Below are 23,765 nucleotides of genomic sequence, written 5' to 3' on the forward strand. Positions count from 1 at the left end.
CCATATTTGAGAATATTGTACTTTGTAAGAATTTAATTTTATTTATAATATTTGAGGTATTTTAGATAATTGTAATTTAAAAAAATTATATTATTTAACTATTAAATAATGTTTTTATTATGAGAATTTTATCGTAATGCCCTGTGTTACAGTATGACTGTTATTCACATAAAGAAAAATAGGGTGGATGTACTTCAAAGCGAGCAAGAAGAATGGATATCCAAGGTAGATGATCTTGAAGCCTATATTAGTGCCTTCTTCAAGAAGTTATTCACTGATGATGGTCAATATACCTCGTTTTGTTTCACTGCCTCTTTCCCCAGACTTGAGGCTCATGAGTTATTGGCGATTGGTAAGTAGTTAAAGTCGATGGAAATCCAACAGACCATTCTCACGAGATGAGGAGCTATAAAGCTCCTAGTTCGGATGGGTTACAAGCATTCTTTTAGCAGTCCCAATGGGATCGATGTGGTGGGTGAGGACTTGTGCCAACTTGTGAAAAGCATATTCCAAGAGCCTCACAAGGTGGAACAAGCCAATGACACCCTTACTACCCATATTCTGAAGGGGAAAACGTATCCAAGCTTAGGGATTTTTTACTAATTGGTTTATGTAATGTAACCTATAAGATAATTATAAGATCCTTGCCCAGAGGCTGCGTTTGGTGATGGAGAAGTTAGTGAATCCCCTACATGTTTATGTATGAGTGTGTGCATGCTTGCAAGTATATTCATAGATATCTATTAAAAAAATAAATTAAATTGAAAACAAATAAATTTAAAGCGTATTGTTATATTAAAACAAATATTTTTAAAACGTATATTTATACTAAAATTACATGATTTTGAATTTTTATATTTATACTAAAATTATATTAGAGCAACTTAAATTTGTATATAATTAAAGTTATTTAAGTAATTTCATATTATAGGTACATGTAAGTTTGAGTTATTATTTACTCATGTTCCAAGAACAATCAAGTAGAGTACAAATTATTTTATTTATTTTTATAATCTCTAATTGTTATACTTAACCCAAATTAAAAGATGAATCAAACAAAAGTTGAGGACTTACAAATGAAATAATATTTTTACATTATATATATCAGTCATTTAAAATCATAATCAATGTCATTTATAAAAATAATCACCATTTTTGTTTTATACATGCACACTCATCGCATTATGCTGCCATCTTTAAAAAAACAACAACACAAGAAATCAATCTTAACATTATTGTAGTGGAGGATGCATAAAGAATTTTTCTTTAAAGTGACATGTGACAAATGAAAAGAGACAAAAATCATTACCTGATGAGAACACCAATTGTTACACATGTGAAATAGGAAAAAAATTATAAAGCAATATAAAAGAAAGTGAAAAATGAAGGAGACAAAACAAAATGAAGGACAATACAAATTAAATGGTAGCAAGAGAAAGGAAGCAAAACACATAAATGGATGGATAAAAAATACATTTAAAATGTTATTTAATTTAATTTAAATAATTAATAAATAATCAAACCGAAAAGATAAACAATCCTAATTACATATATTTGATTTAAATATTTAGAATTGAATATTTATCTGTTAGATTATTGTAATTGACTAATAACAGATAAATTCTGTAACATTAATAATTTTTTCATTAATTAGTGATAATACATTTTTCAACAAATAAATATATTCAAAACTTTTTATCAGAAAAATCATTATTAAGAATTTATATATGAAAATATATTTAAATTTTATAATGTAAATTTAATCATACAAAATTAATATCTAAAAAATATATTAACCGTGTTAACTTTTGTTAAATTTTTTATATAGAAGTATAAATTAAGTATAAAAAATTGTAATTAATTTTAAATATAGAGATATATAATCACAAACAATTAATTACTATTAGTCTTATCTATGTAAATATTAAATTCCCACTTTATTCTTAATTTGGGCGCGTACAATTTGCTGAATAAGATTATTATTAATTTTTTTAATTGACCATTAAAAAAATAAAAAATAATATAGTATATTTTTTAATTCTTTATCCTATAAATATAATTTTTATAATTAATACGATTTTATAACTTAACATTAAATATAGAAAAATACCATATTCAAATCATACCCAATTCTTTTTGTCAACAAAGTTTAATTTTTAAGAATTTCCAAAGTTTAATTTTTTGAATAATTAAATATTTTACATATCAATTTATATTTTCATTTATTAATTTTTTTTTATTTTATTAACATAAACTATTAAACTATTTTATAAAGTCTATTTTGTATTTTTTTTAAGTTTACCTATTTAGAGACTCAAAATAACTAATTAGAAATTTATATATCATATTTAACAATTAATTAATTAGCATTCAATTACTAATTATGTGCTAATAATATTTAATTAAAATAATCAATTACACTTTATTTGTATTAATTTACATCCAAGAATTTGATGCACACCAACTTTCTATTCTTTTTTTTTTAAAAAAAATATTATTCAGATAAAGATTTTAATTTTTTTATATTATTAGTCATAATACAAAATAATATATTAAATAAAATCAATTGATCATTTGTCAAATATATTTATTTTTAATTTTTTTATGTAATTCTAAAAATTGACAATTAACTTTAAATGTTGAGATATATATCTGAATAAAAATTAATTTCATTTAATTTATCTTAATCTCATTTAATTTCTCTTTTTTTTTTCAATCTTACATATCTTCTCATAACTCTTCATACTTACCCATATTTCCACTTTTATATTTTTGTAAACAATAAGTTTTTAATATAATATGGACAAGTCTTTCCACGACCACTAGGGTCAAGCAAGGGAAACTCACAAATTGATTATTGCATTTAAATTAATGCACGCTACTTCATATTTAAATTTGTTCATGTGTGCTTCATATGTATAAAGATATTGCAAAAAATTTGGGGAGGTCATGGCCCAAATTTAATTAAAAACATCTTTCCTTATTAAAAAAATAAAAGTCTTATCACAATCAAATCCCACTGGACCGCAACGATTAAAAGGAAAAAAATTATAACATACAAAATAGCTCCGATCGCAAATATAAATTATTTGTGGAATTCCCTTTTCACTAAATTTATTGTTTTATTCCTCTCTTGGTTCTCTTGCAAAAGCAAATCAATGGCAAAAGAATCGGGATCATCCAAGATTGAAATGTTAGAGATTAGCAATGAAGCAATGGCAGAAGCACAATCATCCAAGATTGAAATGTTAGAGATTAACAATGAAGCAATGGCAGAAGCACAATCATCCAAGACGGTAACAATGAAGCCCGCGGAGGCAGAAGAATCCAAGACGGAAACACAGAAAATCACCGACGAAGAATCAAAGAACGTTCCGATTGCGGCTACAGAAGAAGAATCGAAGAAGCTTTCGATCACTAAGGTAGAAGAATCGAAGAATGCCGCAACCGCAACAACCGAGGGAGAGAAAGAAGAAGCGAAGGTTTCGCTAAAGACCTTAGACGGTGTCACCTTTGAGGTGGAAGCGTGGATCGCGAAGGAGATGGAGACGGTGCAGGCCTACATCGATGACACCTCCGCCGACACCTCCGCCGCCATCGCAATTCCGCTCCACAACGTTGCCGGCCGCGAACTCGCCCGGATGGTGGAGTACTGCAAGGAGCACCGCCGTGCCTCCGTCTCCGCCGGCAACCTGAAGGAGTTCGAGGAGCGGTTCGCGGCGGCGCTGAACCTCTACGAGATGAAGGATCTGATCATCGCTGCGAATTACCTCAACACGAAGAAGCTCCTCGAGTCTCTGAGTCGTTGCATTGCTAAAGCCATCAAGAACAAGAGCGTGGAGTTCGTGAGGGATTATTTTGGGGTTACGAACGATTACACGACGGAGGAAGAGGCGCAGTATCGCGAAACGAACGCCTGGGCCTTTCGGAACGTCGATGAGGATTCAAGGAATTAGGGTTTTGGTGGTTAAAATATTGAGATTATAGATTGAAGTTTATCTTTAAAATTAGGGGTTTAGTGGTGAAAATACTGAGATTATTATAGATTAAAATTTATCATCTTCGCAATTCGCAATATATAGTAGACAACATGAACTTTTCGTGATTCTTTAGAAGGAATAAATAGTCCTTTTTTTCATTACTGTTGATTTTTTAATTTTTTTTTTTACAAATGCTTACAAGTGTTGTTGGGAAATAAAGAAATAAAAATAGAGATTTTATTGAAATATTTAAAATTGTATTATTAATGATTTTTTTTTGTTCTTTTATGATTTTTACATTACATTTGGTTAATTATATGGATTCACTTCATTTTTTCATCTCTATTTCTTTGATTTCATAAGCTTGTAAGTAATAAATAAAATGGAGATGATGAATAATTTGTGAAAAGTGATATTTATTATCTTAGAAGCGGAACAGGGGCCTTCTTTGACTGTATAGATTTCTTTACCTATTAGCTTTGGCCTATCTTAGGTTTACATTTTGCAAATTCTTATATTATTATAATATTTGATATATTTGTAATGTTTTTTATTTTATATATATATATATCTCTTTATGTTCGTGCATGTGTATGCATGAATGCGTGCATGCTGGTAAGTATATTCATAAATATCTATTAAAAAAATTAAAAAAAATAAATAAATTGAAAACAAATAAATTTGAAGCATATTGTATTAGAACAACTTAAACTTATATATAATTAAAGTTATTTAAGTAATTTCATATTACAGGTACATATAAGTTTGAGTTATTAGCTAATCATGTGTCAAAAATAATGTTTAATCCTCCCCACCTACAACTAGTGATAAGTTTAATAGTGGTTCTGAACAACTTCAAGCAACTATGATATGGTGGATTTGGAATCCAAAGTTCACATCACTCAACGCAACATTTTTATTGACCAATGCCAAAGAGAAAGCACAGAGCATTTTCATCCATTTATGGCCTGCAAGAACAATAATTCTTCGGTTGTTTCGCCTGACAGAGAATTGGACGAAAATGTGGTGAAGAGAAATGATTTTTCTGAATGTGATACTAAAGTAGATGCAACAGGCAGCTAATTTGGTTTGTAAAGAGAAAGAACCCATGCCCACTATGTACAGTGAATGCAAGAACCCATAACTCGCTATCCAAGATGCTTGTGATAAGACAAGTATGCTTGTGATAAGACAAGTATGCTTGCATACAATCTCATAGGTCATATGTTGGAAGAGTTTGTCATGATTGAATGCCTAGATTTAAACTTGAGCAAGAGTTTATACCTCAGTGGAAATAATCGGATTGAAGATGTTGAAGGTATTCAAAGTTTCTGCTATCTTACCTATTTTAACCAAAACATATAATATATACTACACTATTTCTACCAATTTATTGCTACTACATATTGTATTAAATGCAAGAGGGGTGAAGCAATGAAGATTAGTGATCACCTTGCTTTTCATTTTTAACTTTTACCGTGTGCCTTTTTTTCTCGTATTTTTAGCTGAAAATGAAATGAGATTTTGGAATAGTTATATAATGACAAAATAACAAAACAAATTATGTTTTTACTAGTCTGCCTTGTGCACTGGTTTAATTTATTGTGAATAACATCTTGCTAGTGTTTTGGCACACATTTATCAACTATGAATATAGAGATTTGATAAGTTACATCCGATACTGCTAGGATAATTGTGCAATCTAAATTGATTACTCTGTTCTATTACATGCAGCAAAGAAGAGCAGTCATCATCTGGGAAACATGCAAGAGATTTTGTTCAAGTAATTGAAGAGCTGATTCCTTCCTTTCCAGATAGGCATATGTTACTTTCCTCAAATATGGTGGCATAACTAAAGGTGGTGTATGTAATGTGCATGATTTTATTTTTCTAGTTAACCCTTTTAGTTGAAAACTTCTAACTTGCTTTATAAATTTGCATCGTGTGGAGTACCACTCAGATTCAAAGCAAATATATTAGATGATTACTTGGCCATATGAGAGCATAGTAAACAAGCCAAAGTTATGTCTGTTAAGTATGAGTAACTCTTTTGTTTTGGATTCTGCAGTAGCATGGAAAGATTGAAGTTGCTGATGGGCTTATGATAATGGGACTCAGGGTTTCAGGTTTAAACAGAGAAAAGCATTTTGAAATGAGCTTACCCATTTGTGAGTTTATTTAGCAAGGGCTTTGCTGCTTCCTTCCAAGGAATTTTACAAGTCTCAATTGATTCTTTAAAACCGAAAAATCTCTCCACCAAGGAATTTTGCAAGCCTCAATCAATTTTTTGCTATATTATATAGATTGTAAAAGTTGAAGTCCAGTAAAGAAAAAATGTGACATGCTAACAGGGAGTATTTTCAATTACATATTTGTTTACTCATTTATACTACAGTTAGCCTCTCCATTGAGTTCATAGCATCGCAAACACCCACATATAGTGCGATGTTAAGAAGAAAGGCAGCATCCTGATTCATAACTCGAGAGTTTTAGGCCTTATTTGAATGTATATTTTGGTCAGAAAATTCAATATGCGGGAATGCAACAGTGTGCAACAGCCATTATGTAGAGTGGAGTTCAATAAAATGACCGACTAAGGAAAATGACATGGACTTTTTGGTTAGTCAAATTGGAGCTTTTCATCTGTACTGAATTTATTGTGAAAAAATGGATGTGTTGTCTGCTCCTGATTTTTGAAAGCTAAGAGGTTATCTAATTTATACATGTACTGAATTTATACAACATTATATTTTGTGTCTGTTTCTCTCCTCCTTTCTATTACTTATTACATTTTGAATTCAAATTCATTTTCCTTTTTTCTCTTTCTCTCTCTTAGTTGTATATTTTATTATATAATTTGTTGTCCATGTATAATTCTCTGTCTTTATTATCAAGGTCTGCTCAGTGGTCCGGAACTGTGAAGCACAGATGTATTTTGTCACTTAGTAAGCTCTGAAGAACCTCATGGGAGATCCAACAAGAAAAAAAAAGATGATATTTACGATTCTATTAATTAAACTATCTCGAGAATTTTGAAGAAGCAATTTTCATGAGTTTAGTTTTACAGTGCATAACTTTTTTGTTTTTTCTCTTTTCGAGTTTAATAGGGAGTTTCTCAGGTAATTGAACAACATATACTTTGAGTTTATTTATTTTGAAGTTAGAATTAATTGTAAACTTTTAAATACTATAAAATGTGTATCAAAATTAATTTGAAGCACAATTTTTATACCAAAACACTTCAACATGACACTTGAAAAAGAAAATGAGAATATCTCTTACTATTTATGTTTTTTTGTTTTTTAAATACTTGTTTTGAAAACAATTTTTCAAAAGTTAATAGAAATTGGATGAGAAATTAATTGCTAAGTAGTGTAAAATTATTTTAGAAATCAGTTCTTAAAACCAAAAATTGATAAGTGAATCAAACATGCCTTATATTTTTTTTCCACTCAATTTACTTCTTTCAATTTGTCGCCCCCAAAAGATTAAGAAACATTTGAAATACAAAGTAATACAACTATCTATACAAATAGCATCCTACAAGATTCAGAACAAATGCTTAGAAGGCAACTGTATTGCTAGTTTGTTCTCTCTTATCAGAGCAATCTAAGCAAAGCAATAATGAACTTAAACTTCCAGATTAAGCATCGATTTCACAGCTTCAGTATATTCACTTGTATTGCTTCATCTGTTCCTCAATTCCTTGGTTTGTATTTGGACTTGCTCTATCAGCAAAACAAATTTGCATCATCATTTTTTGGCGTCATTTTCCCATACATTGTCCCAAGAACCACTTGGAGCAGGCTTTGTTCCCTCAATGAAGTTCTGATTTACAGAGGAATTGTGTTGCCCAGGTAGTGGAAGTCCATCTGGACCTGGAGGGTTAATCTTCTTTGGTTTAGTTCTGATTCCAAGCAACCGCAACACAAATCTAGCTAGCTCTCCATACAGTACACCAGAACGATCAAAAAGCTGTAAAGAGACCAAGTATCCATATAGCATTAATATAATATTCATACCACTTGAAAGGGGGAAAAGCATAAATCAAATTGTGATTTGATCAAATCACTTGATTACCTTTTACTGATTTTTTTTTTTAATTTGGACAAACCCACAAACTTGATTTTAACAAGCTATTCAAATTCCCACAATTCAAAGTATTGAACTTGAGCATAGATTATTTCATTTAAGTCTAATTTTGATCTTCAAAGAGCCATAGGAGCATAGTCTATATAATATTAACAAATGAGCATAAAATGGAAAAAAGAAAGATGAATACAAAACCTGAAGAAGTGCAGTCATGAACATATGGAAAGCCTGCGTGTTCTGGTCTATGAGCATTGAAATCCGGCCAAAAAAGTTAACCACACCTTGCATCTGCAATTAAAGGGAAATAAATTCAACATATGCAAAGCAATGTTTTCGTCAATAAAGTACAATAGAAAAACCCATATATATGAAACAATTCCAGGGGGAAGGGTAAAAAGAGAGACAAGTAATGGCAAAGAATGAGAACAGTGAATAGAATATGCCAAAAAAAGAAAAGGACATAAAATAACACTCCCTTTCCAGATGCTGATTGGAAGAACAAGTACTCCTAAAAACAAGATGTTTCATAATGGATCTATAATCCCAACTATGAAGATTAATACTATCCCAGTTTCTGTTGCATTGCATCTTGTCTCACATGGCTCAGTTACTTGTGATTATTACCAACATCAAAACACAAGATCATACAACCCAAAATTACTTCATGATCTAGTAATTAGTAACCCAAAATGTGAGAACCAATGCTGATTAATAACGAAAAAGAAAACCAAGTTAGACAAAGAATGATATAGCTCACCACACGCATAAAAGAAATCCAAAATCCTGGGGGCGATGAAGGAACTCCGTACGGATTATTGGGATCTTCAGCTCCATAAGGACCACCACCACCCATACCATAACCACCCATTGGACCACCAAAGCCACCATTATACATTCCCCCTCCATACATCCCAGAGGAACCATAGAGGCCCCCATATCCTCCCCTGTACATACTGCTGCCATACATTCCTCCGCCATACAACCCTCCCACTCCACCATAAGATCCATATCCAGAATTATAATTCATTGTGGAACCATAACCTGTATTATAGCCCAAGCAAAAAGCTTCATCAAAATAGGTAAAATAAGAGGGCAAAATATGTGACACTAGAAATAATTTAAAATAAAAAAGGCACCTCCATAGCTGGTACTTCCATTATTCTGCTCCCATGGCCTTGTGGGAAGGGGTCTCCCAAGAGCATTCCTATTGACAGTTGCAGTCTTATCGGAAGCTGGAACTATTTCGCCAGGTTTTGCAGTCCCTGAAGCCTCAACTACATCACTTGTGCTACCTGCTGATGGGGGTTTAAAAGGTGCTGGCCCAGATGATGATGCTGCTTTCTCCCAAGGTTTTGGTGGAGCTGCAACACAAAGCTATAAAATTGTTGGAAATTCCATAGAGAGAGGCATGAGAATTGAGAAGACACATTTCATGATCACACACCACTCAGGAAACCACAAATTAAAACTTCATTTTGAGAATGCTCAGAATATCTCATTGGATAAAATTATTAAGCCTTCCAAGACAACATTATTTATTACAGGATAAAATTGGAATAGATGTTTTAATATCTCATTAAAGAGTGAGAACATCAGTCAATTTGAAATTTTTTTCAAAGGCTAAAACTGCAGACATTTTGGGAGAGAGTAATATAGCTATTAATCAATCAATCCCATTTGACTGAACCTCAAGAATTGCAAAGTCAATAGATGCCACACCATGAAATCTAATTTGTTAATAATCTACGTAAAAATCAGGTGAATCAAAGGAACAAGGTAATGATTGGTGTTACCTTTTTTTCTTTTTCTTGGCTTCACCAAGGAAAAATAGAACAGCAATAGAAATAATAATTAAGAAAAGAATCGCATGAATGGGAATGAAAATCAACGAATTAGAAAAACAAGAAATTAGAATTGAGGGTTTGGCGAACTGAACCTGAAACTGATGGTTCCATGCGAATTGCGAACAAACAGCATAAGCTCTTCCAGACAACAACTCAACGCGTTGAATGCATTCTTATGTTTAGTTTTTTTTTTTCCTTTCTTTTTGGTAGTTATTTACTTAGGTTGGTTGGTCTTAGAATATCTAAAACAGTTATTTAAATATTAATTACTTGGGATAGCTGTATCTCAACCGTTGATTTATCATTGGTGAGTGGATCTGGCGGTGAAACATTTCATTGATTTTTCTTTTTTATTTATTTTATAGAATAAACATTAGGATAATTTCATCGTATTTTATAGTGTTGACCGACCCTGGCATCATGGCAAGAACCTTCGTCTCGATTGTTCCAACTTTTATTAATCCAACACGTGTTTTTCGTTTTTTGAGAAGGCAATTCTCTACAACGTGAATTCTATTGAGCATTGACTCTCTCGTCTCAATGCTTTAGTAATTTCAAAAATTCAAATTTCACTTACTCGACGCTTTTAATTGTTACCTAAAGATTACACTATATTATTATTGTTAACATATTTGTTTTTGTAAAACTAAAGTAGTACTATCATAAAAAGACAAATTTAATCATTATTTTATATTTTTGAGAAAGTAAAAATATGTTTTGTTTTTTATTAAAACCGATTTAAAAAGAATTGATATTAAAATAGTACTCCATATAATTATGGTAGCTGAAACTTGTCTAACCACAACTCCCTTTTAAGGAGGTTATAACTCCACTATTTATGTTCCTGAACTTCCTTTCATTTGGTAAGTAAAAAGAAACAAGGATTCAAATATACATTTTTTTTATTATCATATTTTCAAATTACAAATCTGTATAAACTGAAGATTGAGCTATTTACAATGTCCTGTCTACAACTGTAGACTTCTATGCAGCTTTAATCTTAGCATATGGAGAAAACTACATATTTAACATGCTAGTGCTAGTGCTGCCATGTGAGTTTATCTCTCTGTCTTCTAGAAACAATTACTATATATATATATATATATAGGGGTCAGGTGAGAGGAGTCTTTATCATGAAAAACAGCATTCTTTAGATCAAAATAAAAAGTCCAAATTTAATTGTTAATTAAAACTATACTACATTTGAGAGAATCAATATTAAATGCAGTGTTTTTCTCATTCTTGAAAATGCACGTTTAGTTTTAATTAATAAGTAAATCTGAACCTTCTATCTTGATCTGAAGGCTGTTATTTAATCTTCTCACCTCTCATAATAAAATATTTATCTAACTTCATATGTCCTCTATATATATATATATATATATATAATCACCCCTCCCTTTTTAAAATCGCGCGACACCCTCTCTCCCTTCCTAATTCCCTTCTTTCAATAATCCACCCCTATTCTTCAAACATTTCCTCTTTTTTTCAATTTTTTTCATCTCTCAACCTTTCACTCATTTTTTTCCATTGTTTTAAAATTCATCAAATTTATTACATCCTTGTGTCACTCTCAAGCATGAGAAGGTGATTGGAGTAAAAAAAACACCACTTTTTCCTTAAAATTTTTATTTGATCTTTTTAGGGTAAATTTATAACCTATTGTATTAGATAATTATTCTATAACAGTTTAGTTATTGGTTGTGTGAGAAGGGTTAGAAAATTAAGTATTAAGGATTATTGTGGTTTCCTCAAAATCCTGAATATGTTAAATTTGAGAATTTTGCTTAATCTCTTGTTTTTATTTTATTTTAAAGGCTCATATCCCATGAAAAAATGCAATGGTTGAACCTTCCAACGGCATTGAAAGACATTAATTTTGTTCATTTTGAGTGAGTAGTTAACCTACTCAGCGTCATTTTTTAAAAATTCTTTTAGGAGAAGCAAGTAAACTTCAAAATATATTCTTTTGTGATTTTTGAAATTTTAGGAGTTCTTGAGAATAAAGTAAAATATTTATTTTCGCTTGATTGTAATTTATTCTAAGATTTTCGACAAGGTATTTAAGAATGAATATTAGATTATAGTTTATTTTATTTATTGTGAGTTCATGATTGATTACCGTTTGCTATAACAAAGAGATAATATTGTCTATGAGTTAAATACTCATAGTGTATATATATATATATATATATATATATATATATATATATATGTGTGTGTGTGTGTGTGTGTGTGTGTGTGTGTATGTATGTATGTATGTATGTATGTATGTATGTATGTATGTATTTTTTTCCATTTGTTGCAACGAAGAGAGAATGCAGCCTACGGGTTGAATATTCATAGTTCATAAAGATTTGTTCGCTGCAACAAAGAGATAATACAGCCTACGAGCTAAATGTCATGGTTCTATAATTACCGTTCATCACAACGAAGAGATAATATAATCTATGTGCACATAACAGAATGAAAGTTTGTTTATAAAGTTATTGTTCTTGAATACAAGTTTATATGTAGTTCTAAAAGTTTTAAGGGAGTATATAATAGTTTCTAAAAGTAAGTTGTATTCATTTCGCTTTTATTTAATGTCATTTAAATTCTTTTTGGATGTAAAGACTCGTGTTGTATTCTTCTTCCTGTTCGCTTTGTATTTTATGCTCTTACTAAGTCTTTGTGACTTACCTCCTTATTTCATTTTATTTTCTAATATACACAAATAGTGGAGTAGCAAACTTCCTGAGATTTGTTGACTTATTCAGGAATTTGTTTATCTTTTTGGTAAGCCTTCATTGCGTTTGATGGAGAGTGTTTTTTTGACTTTAGTATAATGCAGCTATAGGAAGAAGGATAGTAATAGATATAGAGAGAATCCTTTTATTTTGAAATTTAAATGATCATCTCTTATAGATATGTTGATGGTATAATTATGATGTTTTAAGACACTGATTAGTATTTATGACCAACATCACTATTAATTGATATTTTGGACAGTATGTCAAAGGTCTATGCTGTGATATGTGACATTGATATCTAATTGTTGGATCGGGATATATATTTATATATAGATTTGTTTGGATATATGATATGTTTTTACAGATTATTTAATATGGGGTTTGACCTGTTTTTTTTTTTTTTTGGAAAACTTTGCTGAATTTTCGACTACCCCTTTTGGATGGTCTTTTAATTGTGATTTTGAGTGAAGATTCTTAGGCTAGTCAAACTAAAGAAATTATAGTTTGTACACCGGTCATAGTCTAAGAGTGGATTGTGACAAATCACACTTGTAAGATCTTCACAGAATAAATTTGCATATGACACGGGTGGCTAAAAGGCCAACTCTTCCAACCAGCATGGTTTTTTAGAATCCAGTGTGAACCAAATTCACAAAAGAATGAGAAAAACTAACAAAATATTGTTGTAGCAAGACTTGAATTTTCACAATGAAGCCTTGCATCATATGATGCACTAAGAGCTATCTGACAAGAAGCAACTGTTGCTGCCATGGCTACTTAAAACACAAGGCACGTCACGGACAAGAAACTTCACACAACGTGTTCCAATGTCATCCAAAATTTCTGTACATTCTTGCAAATCCGAGTCATTCACCAACATCACCCATTCCTCTTCATCATCAAGATATTTGAGCTGGAATGATCCATTTTGCAATTTGAACCTTGTTGCAACTTCTTTATATAGCTGGAAACAACCTGAAGATGGATCAAACTTGAAACGAATAGTATCACCCCTGTAGCTAGCTTTCACAATCATTTTTGACCCACTATCAACACAATTTGATTTAACTTTTGAATACTTTTGGTTCTCATGAGAGCATGATGAGCTTCCATGCATCATTGAGCCAGAGCCATTGGATGAGTTTGTAGTGCTTGAAGAAGTAGGATGGTTATGTTCATCAGCTCCTTCTACCCTATCTACACCAACTTCAACCTCATCAGTTACCAAGGACATTGAACAAGTTTGTTCAGGACAATCCTTAGTCTTTTTCCAATGGCAAGCTTTATGGCATGATCCATCATTCATGGTCATTGATTTTGAATCATCAGAAGAAACATTGTCTTTCTTCAATTCTCCCTCACCGCTGTTGGAGTTAGGAATACTTCTTGAGTGCACAAGCTTGTTTCCCACCAGACAAACACCTTCATCATCATTCAACTTAATTGTTGAATTCTCAATAGTGCTGGCAGGTGCTGGAGCTACTGAGACTTTTTTTTGTGTTGCAGGCTTAGGATCTTTCACAGAACTTTTCTCAGGAAACACAAGATATTTATGTGCTTCCGTTTCCTGCATGATTGATCCTCCGGCTATAAACCCCCCGGTATAAGGATCAAACTTTAGCCCTCCTTCCACTCCCTGGACAGAATCAAGCACAGTCTGTATCTTCTTTAACGAACGATTCACTTTATTTATCTTTCGGGATGGCCATCTTGAAATTCCATGTTGTCTGCATATCCTTTTTAGAGTTGTTGGGCAAACTGTTCAAAGAAGAAATGTTTGTTAACGATAAATCTGTCTTTATTAACTAGAATTACCTTTCAGAAATGTCTTACATCTTAACTTTAAGATAAAATCATAGAGCAACAATGTATATGTTTTCAATTTAAATTGTCATTAACAAGGATGTTAATGAACTCAACTCAGGTTTGACACTATACTAGAATATCTGGTATCTCACTTTGTAAAATCTCTCTTGTATCTTTCATTCTGAGCAATTCCACCATAAAACGTTCAACGAAAATGCATTCATTGTTTTCCCTAGTAAGTTGTAACTTTGGGAGAAAAGAAAACTATATATACAATGGCTTCTATAAAACTTCTATTTATGCAACCAACGCAACTTAAACGATTACAAACATCCCTCATATAACCCAAAAACATTAAGCTGAGTTAAAAATTGTAAATAAATTAACATAAATAACTTCGGGGTCTCACCACCAATGCTTTTTGCAGCATCCTTCAGACTACCGGAAAAGTATTGTTGAAGAACACTCAAACTAACATTGTTCTCCACTGTGCTTCTCTTTTTCTCTACCTGCTTTCTTGATCCATTCATTGTCTACAAGACAAATTCCTACAATGTCAAAATTCAATTCCAAAAAGACACTAAAAATCATTGCACCACCAAGTTACAAGGTTGAAGCATAAACTCCATCTAATTTCTGCTCCATTTTGTAACATAAATGAAATGTGATGTGGCATTCAACATTTTGTCCCTCCGTTCTATCCCGTGATCAAATTTTCTTGGAACAAATGCTTTCTCAAATAAAGCATGCATTTCATATTAAATTTCACAAAGGTAAAAGGATAAAGGATACCGGTCAATATATACCTGACTATGAACGGCTTCAATTCCATTATTTCTCATGTTAGATGCCTTCAAGGACATCTTCAGGACAGAATCATGGTCATCGCTTATGAATGCTATCTGAGAGTTTCTCCTGGACATGGGAAAAAAACCTGAGACTTTTTCCTTTGGAAACCCACCTTGGGAACCTTCTATTCCTGTTAACTCAGCATCTGAAACTGTCCTCAAACTCTTACAAATTCTCCGCATGGTACTGGAGAGATTGTCCAATAAAAGTTCCTGTTCTGAACTCCCTGTCATATTCACAGGCAGAAAGAATTCTAATATGTAATCATCATCATTGGTGTAGGTACTCCTTAGCCTAATTGCAACTGCAGCATTCAAGTTATATTTGCGTGCGTGATGAACAAGGGGATATTCACCAATATCATATGTCTTCACATCAGTATAGAAGAACGGATGATTTGATTGAAGAGCTTTCCCAGCAATACCTTGCCCTTCCTCAAGATGATGTTCAACGCATGCATGAACAAATCCTTCTACAGCTCCATCATTTACATAGCAAGCTGATTCTTCAATACATAGTACACATTTTTCATTAGGACTTGTATGACCCTCTTTGATTCGTATTCTGTCAGTTTCGTTTCTTATTCCCTCACTGTAACAACAGGGAATCCATGTCAGTGCCAGTGGCAATCTATGTGCATGACACACGGCTCGTAACACATCAATTATCTCAGTCAAAGCAGCTCTTTTGTTACTTGATAGACACTGCAGAAAAAGAACCAATCTTATGAGAAGTTCAGTAATTCAGATAAAAACACATCTCAAACACCTCTACTCCATTCATAATTCAGAAAGTTTAGCATTGCCTTTTGAGTGGGGGGAAATCAATATGATAAGTCATCATAATATTGATCATCAATACCTGAGGATGAAGTCGTGGAGGCATAGTAGTCCTTAAATTTACAAGCTGCATAAAGTCATCATAAAGAAGACATTTATCATTAGTACCTTTGATGATAACATAATTTGGAAATATCTAAAACATAGAAAAAGGTTTCTTTTCAGAGTAATTAGAAAATGGACCCATAATTGACTGATCTGCTTTTGAAACATATTAGCACAATCCTAGAGGTTTCTCAATCAATTAAACCAAAGATACACTTTAAAATAACTCTGTACTAATGAATATAGGATGTGTTTACACAGGATGACTATAGACTAGAATAGATTAGTATATATGATTTTAATGGTTCAATTTTTGCAAACTAGTCCTAGTTTGATCACTAGAAATATGACCACATCATGCACATCCTGAAAAAATCTCCTTCTTGCCTAACTGTTCTTCAACTACAGCAAGAGATCAACATCAAATAAATAAAAAATACAAGATACTTTGTCAGACAAGGTAAAAACTTCTCCATGATAACCTTTTTAATAAGACATCCAAATCTCTAATAGAATAACACAGATTTGCCAGACAGAATCAATATAAGAAATTGAAGTATATGCTAGAAGTAGCAAAAAGAAAAATCCACCTGGAGTGCTTGAGAAACAATTTCTAATTCTCTGTCAAAGTTAGGCTTTTCCTTTGTAGTAACTAGTTCCAATACAGCACATGGCACTTGAGAGTGCACATCAGATATAGGAAGAGCAATAGATCCACGAATCTCGTGATTCCTTGCGTGCTCCAACCTTAAGTACTCAGTTTTATTGTAGTAACCAACATTGGAGGTCCATTCAGGAACGTGCGATATAAACACGCGAGCTGGAAGCCCCGGACATGATTGCGTCTTTCCTTCTGCAGAAAATGTAAATGCCCTCGACACTTCACGATACCCTGCAAGCTTTGGATCTAACAAATAAGGTTGTTCACTTGTGCTTAAGATGAATTCATCACCATGCTTTATTGGCACCCAAACTTGTGCCAACATTCCCCCATCAGCTGATTCCATAAAGAAGGACAAAGCCCTCAGCATTCTATCATCAAGTGACCTACCTGGTGAACTTGAGATTATGTAATTGCACATGTCTGTGGTATTAACTTCCTGAGATGTGCCATTAGGTTTTTGTTTTGAATCTAAGCTATTTGAATCATTTGCTTCATCTAAGAACCCAAGTTGAAAGTCCATCTGCTGAAATATAATTCTCTCCCCACAACTAGGAGCACTTTCCATATCATTGTGAATTTCACTATCTTCTGTCATAAAGAATGGACCATTTCCATGCTCCACTAAATTCAACACATCAGGTACTGGATATGGCGCCAAGGAAAACGATGAAAACACATTAGCCAAACTCTGATCAGTCATGGATGGGCTATTGCTCCAACCAGCATAGGTATCAAAGTTCATGAGCTCTGAGAAGTTGCTAAACATGTCCTCTGAAGCAGATTTTTTCATTCCACCGTCTACCGATGTTGGTTCCTCCAACTGAGCCCCAGGAGGTGTGCAACAGCTAACTTCCTTTCCCTCAGGGGAAACATGGTCTTCCATGATTAGGTTGGAGAGAAAAATTGAAGTTGAAATTTGACCAATGTTAGAGTTCCTTTGAATTAAACTTTGCACCAGAGGCTTCGTCCTAGTTAACCAACATCCTAAAAGCCTGCAAGATTAACATGCACAATCTCAGCAAAGGCTAGGAATTCAGGAAATTAAAGATAAAAAAGTCACACAAAATTCTTTTGGTCACAGAAAGAAAAATAACAATCTCAACCACTCAAACAGAAAGGAAAACAAATTGAATTATAAGATGAATATATAGATTCTTGCAATTCACTGAGCACTGTGTTGAGCTGATTTAAATCCCTGTACATTTTAATCTTCTAGAGTTTAATTAAAATACACTTTCATTCAATCTCAATTTGTAATATATTAATTTTCACTATAAATACTTTAAAAGTCATACCTAAGATGATTTCTGATGAGTTGATAGTGTAAAAAGACTGTTCATAAAAATTAAACTCAATCTGAAATTCATCTCTGTATTGAACTATCCTCACCTCATCATTAAAAAAAATAACCTCACTTAAAATCCTGTGTTTGAAACTTGAGGGGATTGGGATTCAGGATTCAAGAATCATTAGTCCGAAGTCCTCTTTTTAATAAAAGTCTTAATTAGTGGAAAATTCGCCAACCAATTAATGAGAAGCCACTAGCCAACAACTACCCTAAAGGCTAAAGCTATTATTTAAAGCCTAAAAAGAATTCCAATCTTAAAAAGAGGAACAACTGTATAACAACAAATTTAGCATAAAAAGATATTTAAAACATCATACCACATTAAACAAACAACAAACTGTTTTAAAATAATAATGAAAAATAACAAATTTAACAATGAAAGAGTGTAATACAGAATTAAGGCACTAAGACCAAGGATCTGAAAAGGGTGTCAACCACTTTCAGCAATGAGAAAGTCCCAGTTTTCTAATGCACTTTTAATGTGAAAACTTTGTTAGTAATAATCTGTCAATATATTTATAAATGTTTTTTGAACTATGAGACCTACCTTATTTTTAACCAGCTTCTGGATCCAATTGACTTAAACTTTCTTATTTAAAAAAGTAAGATATCCTCAAATTCGAAAAACTTGAAACTTGCAAATCAAAATTCACAGGAATTGCCCTCCTTGACGGAAGCTAAGTAGTAGTACTAGTAAAGAGTAGTAGGTGGGAAGAGATAGCTTCTATAAGAGGAAAGGTAACAGAATAAAAGTGAGTGGTATAAGTCTTTGGCGGCAGTTTCACATAAACGGGTTACTTAAAATACAAAAACTGGTTACTAAAAATAGAAATCTGTTAATCATGATCGACCCTTCTTCTCGGCCTCAGCCTCAGTCTCAGAAGCTTTCTTATTATGGACAAAATAAAATAATAACTGCACGCAGCCTTTGTGTTGTGTAATTAATTTATTTATTGACCTGAAACTACCAAACCACCAGTATTCAAATGGAATCAGGAATCTTTTGGATATTATTCAACATAAAAAATAAAAAAAATCTTATTGATAGACAACTATATTTCAATAATAAAGAAAAACAATATTTATTCTGGTGACAGATTGCGGACCTTGAGAATGATGCGCTTTTTGTTTTTTGTTTTTTTCGAACCTTAAGCTGTCTCCTTAGGTCATTTTTTCATTGAAAAATATTTATTGGATAATTTTGAGATGTCTGCAACTTAAAGAGAGAAAGGAAGAGATGAGAGATAAATGATTCACTTGATTAATGATGTAGTGTGATAGAGAGAAGGAAAAAAAAAGAATTATTAATTGAGTATTTAAAATTTGTTGTTTTCAAAATATAATCATTCTTTTTCATTTTAGTACCATTTATACTTTTTTGTTTTTGTGTATATATTTAATATCTTACTTTTACAAGATATAAATCATCATATTTATTTTGACACGTTGAACTATTCTTTATAACAAATAAAATTTTATGGCAATCGGCAATAATAGTTATTTTAACGTGTTCAATTTATTAAATTTTTATTTTCGTTCATAGGAATCGAAAGAATTTACAACAACCCTGTGGGACCTTCCTTGACTCAATATTTTAGGATTAACGGAAATAAAAATTGAAGGGATTAAACACTAAAGAAATTTTCATCAATGAATGATGAACGCATTATAAGTAAATATGACATCATATTTTAATCTAAATTTTAAGTTTGAAGTTTATAGGTATTCTTAATGCTAATTTTTCTTTTTTTTTTTTACATAATTATTTATAATCAAATGATTAATATATTAAAATTAAGGTTGAGTCATTCGGATACTATCTTAGTTCAATTCTTGATAAAAATAATATTGGTCAAATTTTACTTACCTCTCAATCGAACTTTGAATTAGTCTTCCTTTTTGTTTATGAATTGGAGGCTTAAGAAAAAAATGTTAAATTTTTCATTTCTATTCAAGATTTCATCTCATATTTATAATCTAATATTTATTACTCAATAGATAATAAGATAGCTTTTGTTGTATGCATAACATCCAAATTACCAACCAAATCAAAGCCAATAGAAAGCAACCAAGTTTTCAGATTCATCATATTTAATTAAATTTTGTTTCAATTAGTGATCTGAATAATTTATTAAAGCTAACTCCGTACGTATGCTCAAATGCTAATTTTGTTCAAGTCATTATCTTTTGTGTCAAAAAATATTGGTGCATTAAAAGAGTGAAACATAATCAATCTATTGAAAATATCAACAAAAATAAATTTTAACAATTTTGTTGAGTTTAATTTTTTTCCCACTGAGATTGTAAAAGCTACATTCTCAACCAATAAAAAATCACGTATCTATATCTTTTAAGTTGTTATTATAAAAATAAAAATAAAACTTATCTTTTAAGTAGTTATTATAAAAATTAAAAAAACTTATTATACATAATGATGTTTTATTAAATGATAGTGTAAAAAACTCTTTGCATTATCAATGCATAAATTATTTTCTAAATTTTGTTAGAAATTTTTTAGAAAATGAAAAATAATTGATAACTAAAAAATCCAAGGATAATAAGTATTTGTTAGTTTGTTATTTTTAAATTTAGATAAATATAAATATCTCCATTTTTGTAAACAAGTAAAACAAAATTGTTCGTAATGTGCATTATATATTGTAATGTATATATTTTATCGTTTCAGATAAATACTTATAATCAAATGTAGAGTTTTCAACTTACTAAAAAGTTATATGTTTTTACATCATTTGTTTAAAAGATTTATAAAAAGTAACTATATTAAATAAATATAAAAAAATTGAAAATATTAAAATAAAAAAGAAGAAAAAAAATGTTGCAGATCATTTAGTTTGAGGGGAAAATATATTTCCATGAAAATATATCACCATATTATCATTTATTTCTTATTTAATTTAAATGATTTTTTCACAAAACAATAAAAGGGAGATTTTATTATCTCCGCTATTTAATGAACAAGATTTTAAAATCAAGAACAAATCATAACTTTAAATTATTTATAAATAAACTTTTATTAAACTAAATCACTATAAATGTTTTTCATGGAAATAATAATTAAAATAAATGACGTAATGCTTATTTATTTCTAAAAATCAGTAGGAAAAAAAAACCACAACTGATATAATGAAAGAATTTTTACATTATATATAAATATATAAAAGAATATCTATAAAGAGTCTGGAGAAGTCATAGTCCTCTTTGATGAAATTTTAATTGTATTGCTTGTCAATGTAAAAGTATATAATATTTTTCTTTTTCCAGGTCCTCAACCACAAAAATGAAGTGTTTTGTATGCTTTTATCGATGTTATCATTAGTACTTAATAATTAGTTGATTATGTATGCTTTGATTAATTATGTACAACTGTGCAGCCATAATGTGAGAACGGAGAAGGCTAATATGTAAAATTAAAATTCCTATAAATGTTTAAAATCAAATAAAATCATTTGATTTCAAATTGTTTATGTAAAAAGGTAGTTTTCATACCAAGTTATTTAATGATATTATATATGGTTTAGGCTTATATTGATAATATTTTTTTAATTTTATTTCGTTGTCTGGGTTGATTTTTCTTTTCCCCTCTAGTAGTCTCTAGAGGAAACTTGTACGTATTGTTTAACAAATCCTGTACGTGAGACGTGGGTGTGATTATTGATTTCTTGAGGCGAAAAAGCAAAATATGATGGATTTAAAACTATTTCACGTTACTATCCTAACATGAGATATTTTCAGCGACATGAAATTCTCATATAAAATATAAATATCACAGCAAGTCAAGGACTCCAGAACAGAAATGTATATATGATTCACTTGTTTTCCTTTGTTTGTAATAATAAAAAATAAATACAGAAAAATTTATAACAACTCACACATCATATTTAATCAAATTTATTTATGATTTAACCATGATTTATGAACATCTCTTTCAATATGGTGTAATCTTATATTACGTGCATTATATTCTAAATGCCTGATCCTTTGGATAAAGAAATACTAATTTAGATCAGGGAAGGAAGGCTTGTTTTGTTTTGTTCCCATATAAAAATAGGGAAAACCACTAACTTTTGAGCATGTTTGAGATAGTTTATTTTTAAAAAAAAAATTAATTATTTTTTTAGTAAAAAGCTGTTTGCAAAAATGTTTTGGACAATAACTGAGATTTGTACAAAGATTTTTTCTCAATAGGTTTTTTCTTGCATCTATGATTTTGATGCTTAAAATTATTTTTCAACATTTTTTCGCTCTCTAAAGGACATTATTTTCAAATTACTCCCAAAGTTTCCAACAACTCTTTTTCCTTTCACCTTTATACTATGTCCTTTTTTCGTAAGTTATTATGTAAAACTGATTTTTTGTTGTATCTAAACAAAATTAAATCTTAAAATCAATCTACTAAATAAGATTCTAATTATAATCAATTATAATAATAATAATAATTGATTATATATATATAACTAATTATTGAAATAATTTAATTTTTCACAATTGTCATTTGTCAAGATTCCATATCATTTATTAACGAGTTGCTTCAATTTTTTTATTAAATCATATATATCTTTTACGAGAAAATATTATTCGAGTCAAATAAAATTACTGTTAAGTTCTATATATACTTAACACAGATTAAAGTCGAGATGACTAACTAATTAAGTTTAAACAACTACTGAGACTAGCTTACAAGGCGAGACCACTAGTTATTAGATTTTAACACACCAAGTAAAACACTAGTTAAGATTCTAAAGATATTCTATCACCAGTCTTTTGATGCTTAAGTTTTATATTGATGTAAAGGATACAGTGCCCATCTATTATAATTTTGAATTATTAAATGTAATTAAAATATGTATCTAAATTAATATGAATTACAAAGTTTACATGAAAACATGTCACATTAAATGAATAACTAGAAATGAAAAGGCAGTAACAATATAAACATAAGTTTCCATTTCACTTTTCTGCTTAGTAACTCTTACCAGTGTTTTCCGTGCGGAACTTTCACCTTATGTCACAGCTAGATTGTAACAGAAAAATGTTAGAAACACTCTCCAGACATTATTTTCAACACTTTGATTGACTAATTTTTTTTAAAATCACTCGTTTTAAAAATGTCAGTGATACTCTCTCCGGCATTATTTTCAACCCTCTTTGATCCGGCATTATTTTCAACACTCTTTGATTGATTGAAATTTTTTAAAATCACTCATTTTTGTGGATTTCACTTAGCATTTAATAATTTTCTTTCCTAATTTAGATATGAGACCCATTTTATCCACTAAAATGGGTGATTTATAACTAATTTCAGTCAATTACATAGAAAATATTTGAGAGGATCGCTAACCTTCCTCACTTATAACCAATATTTAAAAAGATTTCTGAAAGCTTCTATTATCACTTTTTAGAAGATACTTGAATTTTGTCTTTCAAACAAAAATAACTGTTTATACTTTAGTGTGTTTTCATATTGTTTAGTTTTCAAATTTTGATTTTTTTTTTATATCAATAAGAAATTTTAATTATTACGTATTTTTAACCATAATAAAATTAA

The 23,765-nt window shown here is 30.6% G+C and overlaps 3 protein-coding genes across 5 annotated transcripts; 1 reads left to right on the plus strand and 2 right to left on the minus strand.

Moving 5' to 3' along the window:
• Positions 1–3,158: 3,158 nt before the first annotated feature.
• Positions 3,159–3,956, plus strand: LOC100811974 (SKP1-like protein 14). The gene has a single exon (XM_003538989.3). It carries the CDS (start codon positions 3,159–3,161, stop codon positions 3,954–3,956), a length of 798 nt encoding a protein of 265 aa, XP_003539037.1.
• Positions 3,957–7,485: 3,529 nt separating this feature from the next.
• On the minus strand, positions 7,486–10,279 carry LOC100820349 (peroxisomal membrane protein 13). Of its 2 annotated transcripts, none has more exons than XM_003537877.4 (5): positions 10,009–10,279; positions 9,209–9,433; positions 8,830–9,113; positions 8,268–8,360; positions 7,486–7,955 (listed from the first exon to the last, which is right to left on the minus strand). In XM_003537877.4, the coding sequence occupies exons 1-5, from the start codon at positions 10,025–10,027 to the stop codon at positions 7,734–7,736; spliced, it is 843 nt and encodes a 280-aa protein (XP_003537925.1). In that variant the 5' UTR covers positions 10,028–10,279; the 3' UTR covers positions 7,486–7,733. The 2 variants fall into 2 exon arrangements, with proteins under 2 accessions (XP_003537925.1, XP_014619494.1); XM_014764008.2 differs by having other exon boundaries at positions 9,209–9,446; positions 10,009–10,210.
• A 2,887-nt stretch (positions 10,280–13,166) lies between these two features.
• On the minus strand, positions 13,167–19,116 carry LOC100812527 (protein NLP9). 2 transcript variants are annotated; one of them, XM_003538990.4, is made up of 6 exons: positions 18,747–19,116; positions 16,778–17,843; positions 16,165–16,209; positions 15,261–16,007; positions 14,864–14,987; positions 13,167–14,406 (listed from the first exon to the last, which is right to left on the minus strand). In XM_003538990.4, exons 2-6 carry the CDS (start codon positions 17,732–17,734, stop codon positions 13,382–13,384), a joined length of 2,898 nt encoding a protein of 965 aa, XP_003539038.1. In that variant the 5' UTR covers positions 17,735–17,843; positions 18,747–19,116; the 3' UTR covers positions 13,167–13,381. The 2 variants fall into 2 exon arrangements, with proteins under 2 accessions (XP_003539038.1, XP_040862641.1); XM_041006707.1 differs by lacking the exon at positions 18,747–19,116 and adding an exon at positions 18,147–18,348.
• Between the last annotated feature and the right edge of the window lie 4,649 nt (positions 19,117–23,765).

This window comes from Glycine max, chromosome 11 (assembly GCF_000004515.6).
Source record: "Glycine max cultivar Williams 82 chromosome 11, Glycine_max_v4.0, whole genome shotgun sequence".
In the NCBI taxonomy this organism is placed as follows: Eukaryota; Viridiplantae; Streptophyta; class Magnoliopsida; order Fabales; family Fabaceae; genus Glycine; species Glycine max.

What these genes read in the sequence shown, in the direction of transcription:
- LOC100811974 (XM_003538989.3), top strand. Translation starts at nt 3,159, where the DNA reads ATGGCAAAAGAATCGGGATCATCCAAGATTGAAATGTTAGAGATTAGC.
- LOC100820349 (XM_003537877.4), bottom strand. An exon ending in GGATTTCTTTTATGCGTGTG is followed by an intron (nt 8,361 to 8,829) that starts GTGAGCTATATC and finishes CTTTAATTGCAG; the next exon opens with ATGCAAGGTGTGGTTAACTT. An exon ending in TCATGACTGCACTTCTTCAG is followed by an intron (nt 7,956 to 8,267) that starts GTTTTGTATTCA and finishes GTCTCTTTACAG; the next exon opens with CTTTTTGATCGTTCTGGTGT.
- LOC100812527 (XM_003538990.4), bottom strand. Translation starts at nt 17,734, where the DNA reads ATGGAAGACCATGTTTCCCCTGAGGGAAAGGAAGTTAGCTGTTGCACA. An exon ending in TTGAAGCCGTTCATAGTCAG is followed by an intron (nt 14,988 to 15,260) that starts GTATATATTGAC and finishes TTTGTCTTGTAG; the next exon opens with ACAATGAATGGATCAAGAAA. An exon ending in TGCTGCAAAAAGCATTGGTG is followed by an intron (nt 14,407 to 14,863) that starts GTGAGACCCCGA and finishes TTCTTTGAACAG; the next exon opens with TTTGCCCAACAACTCTAAAA.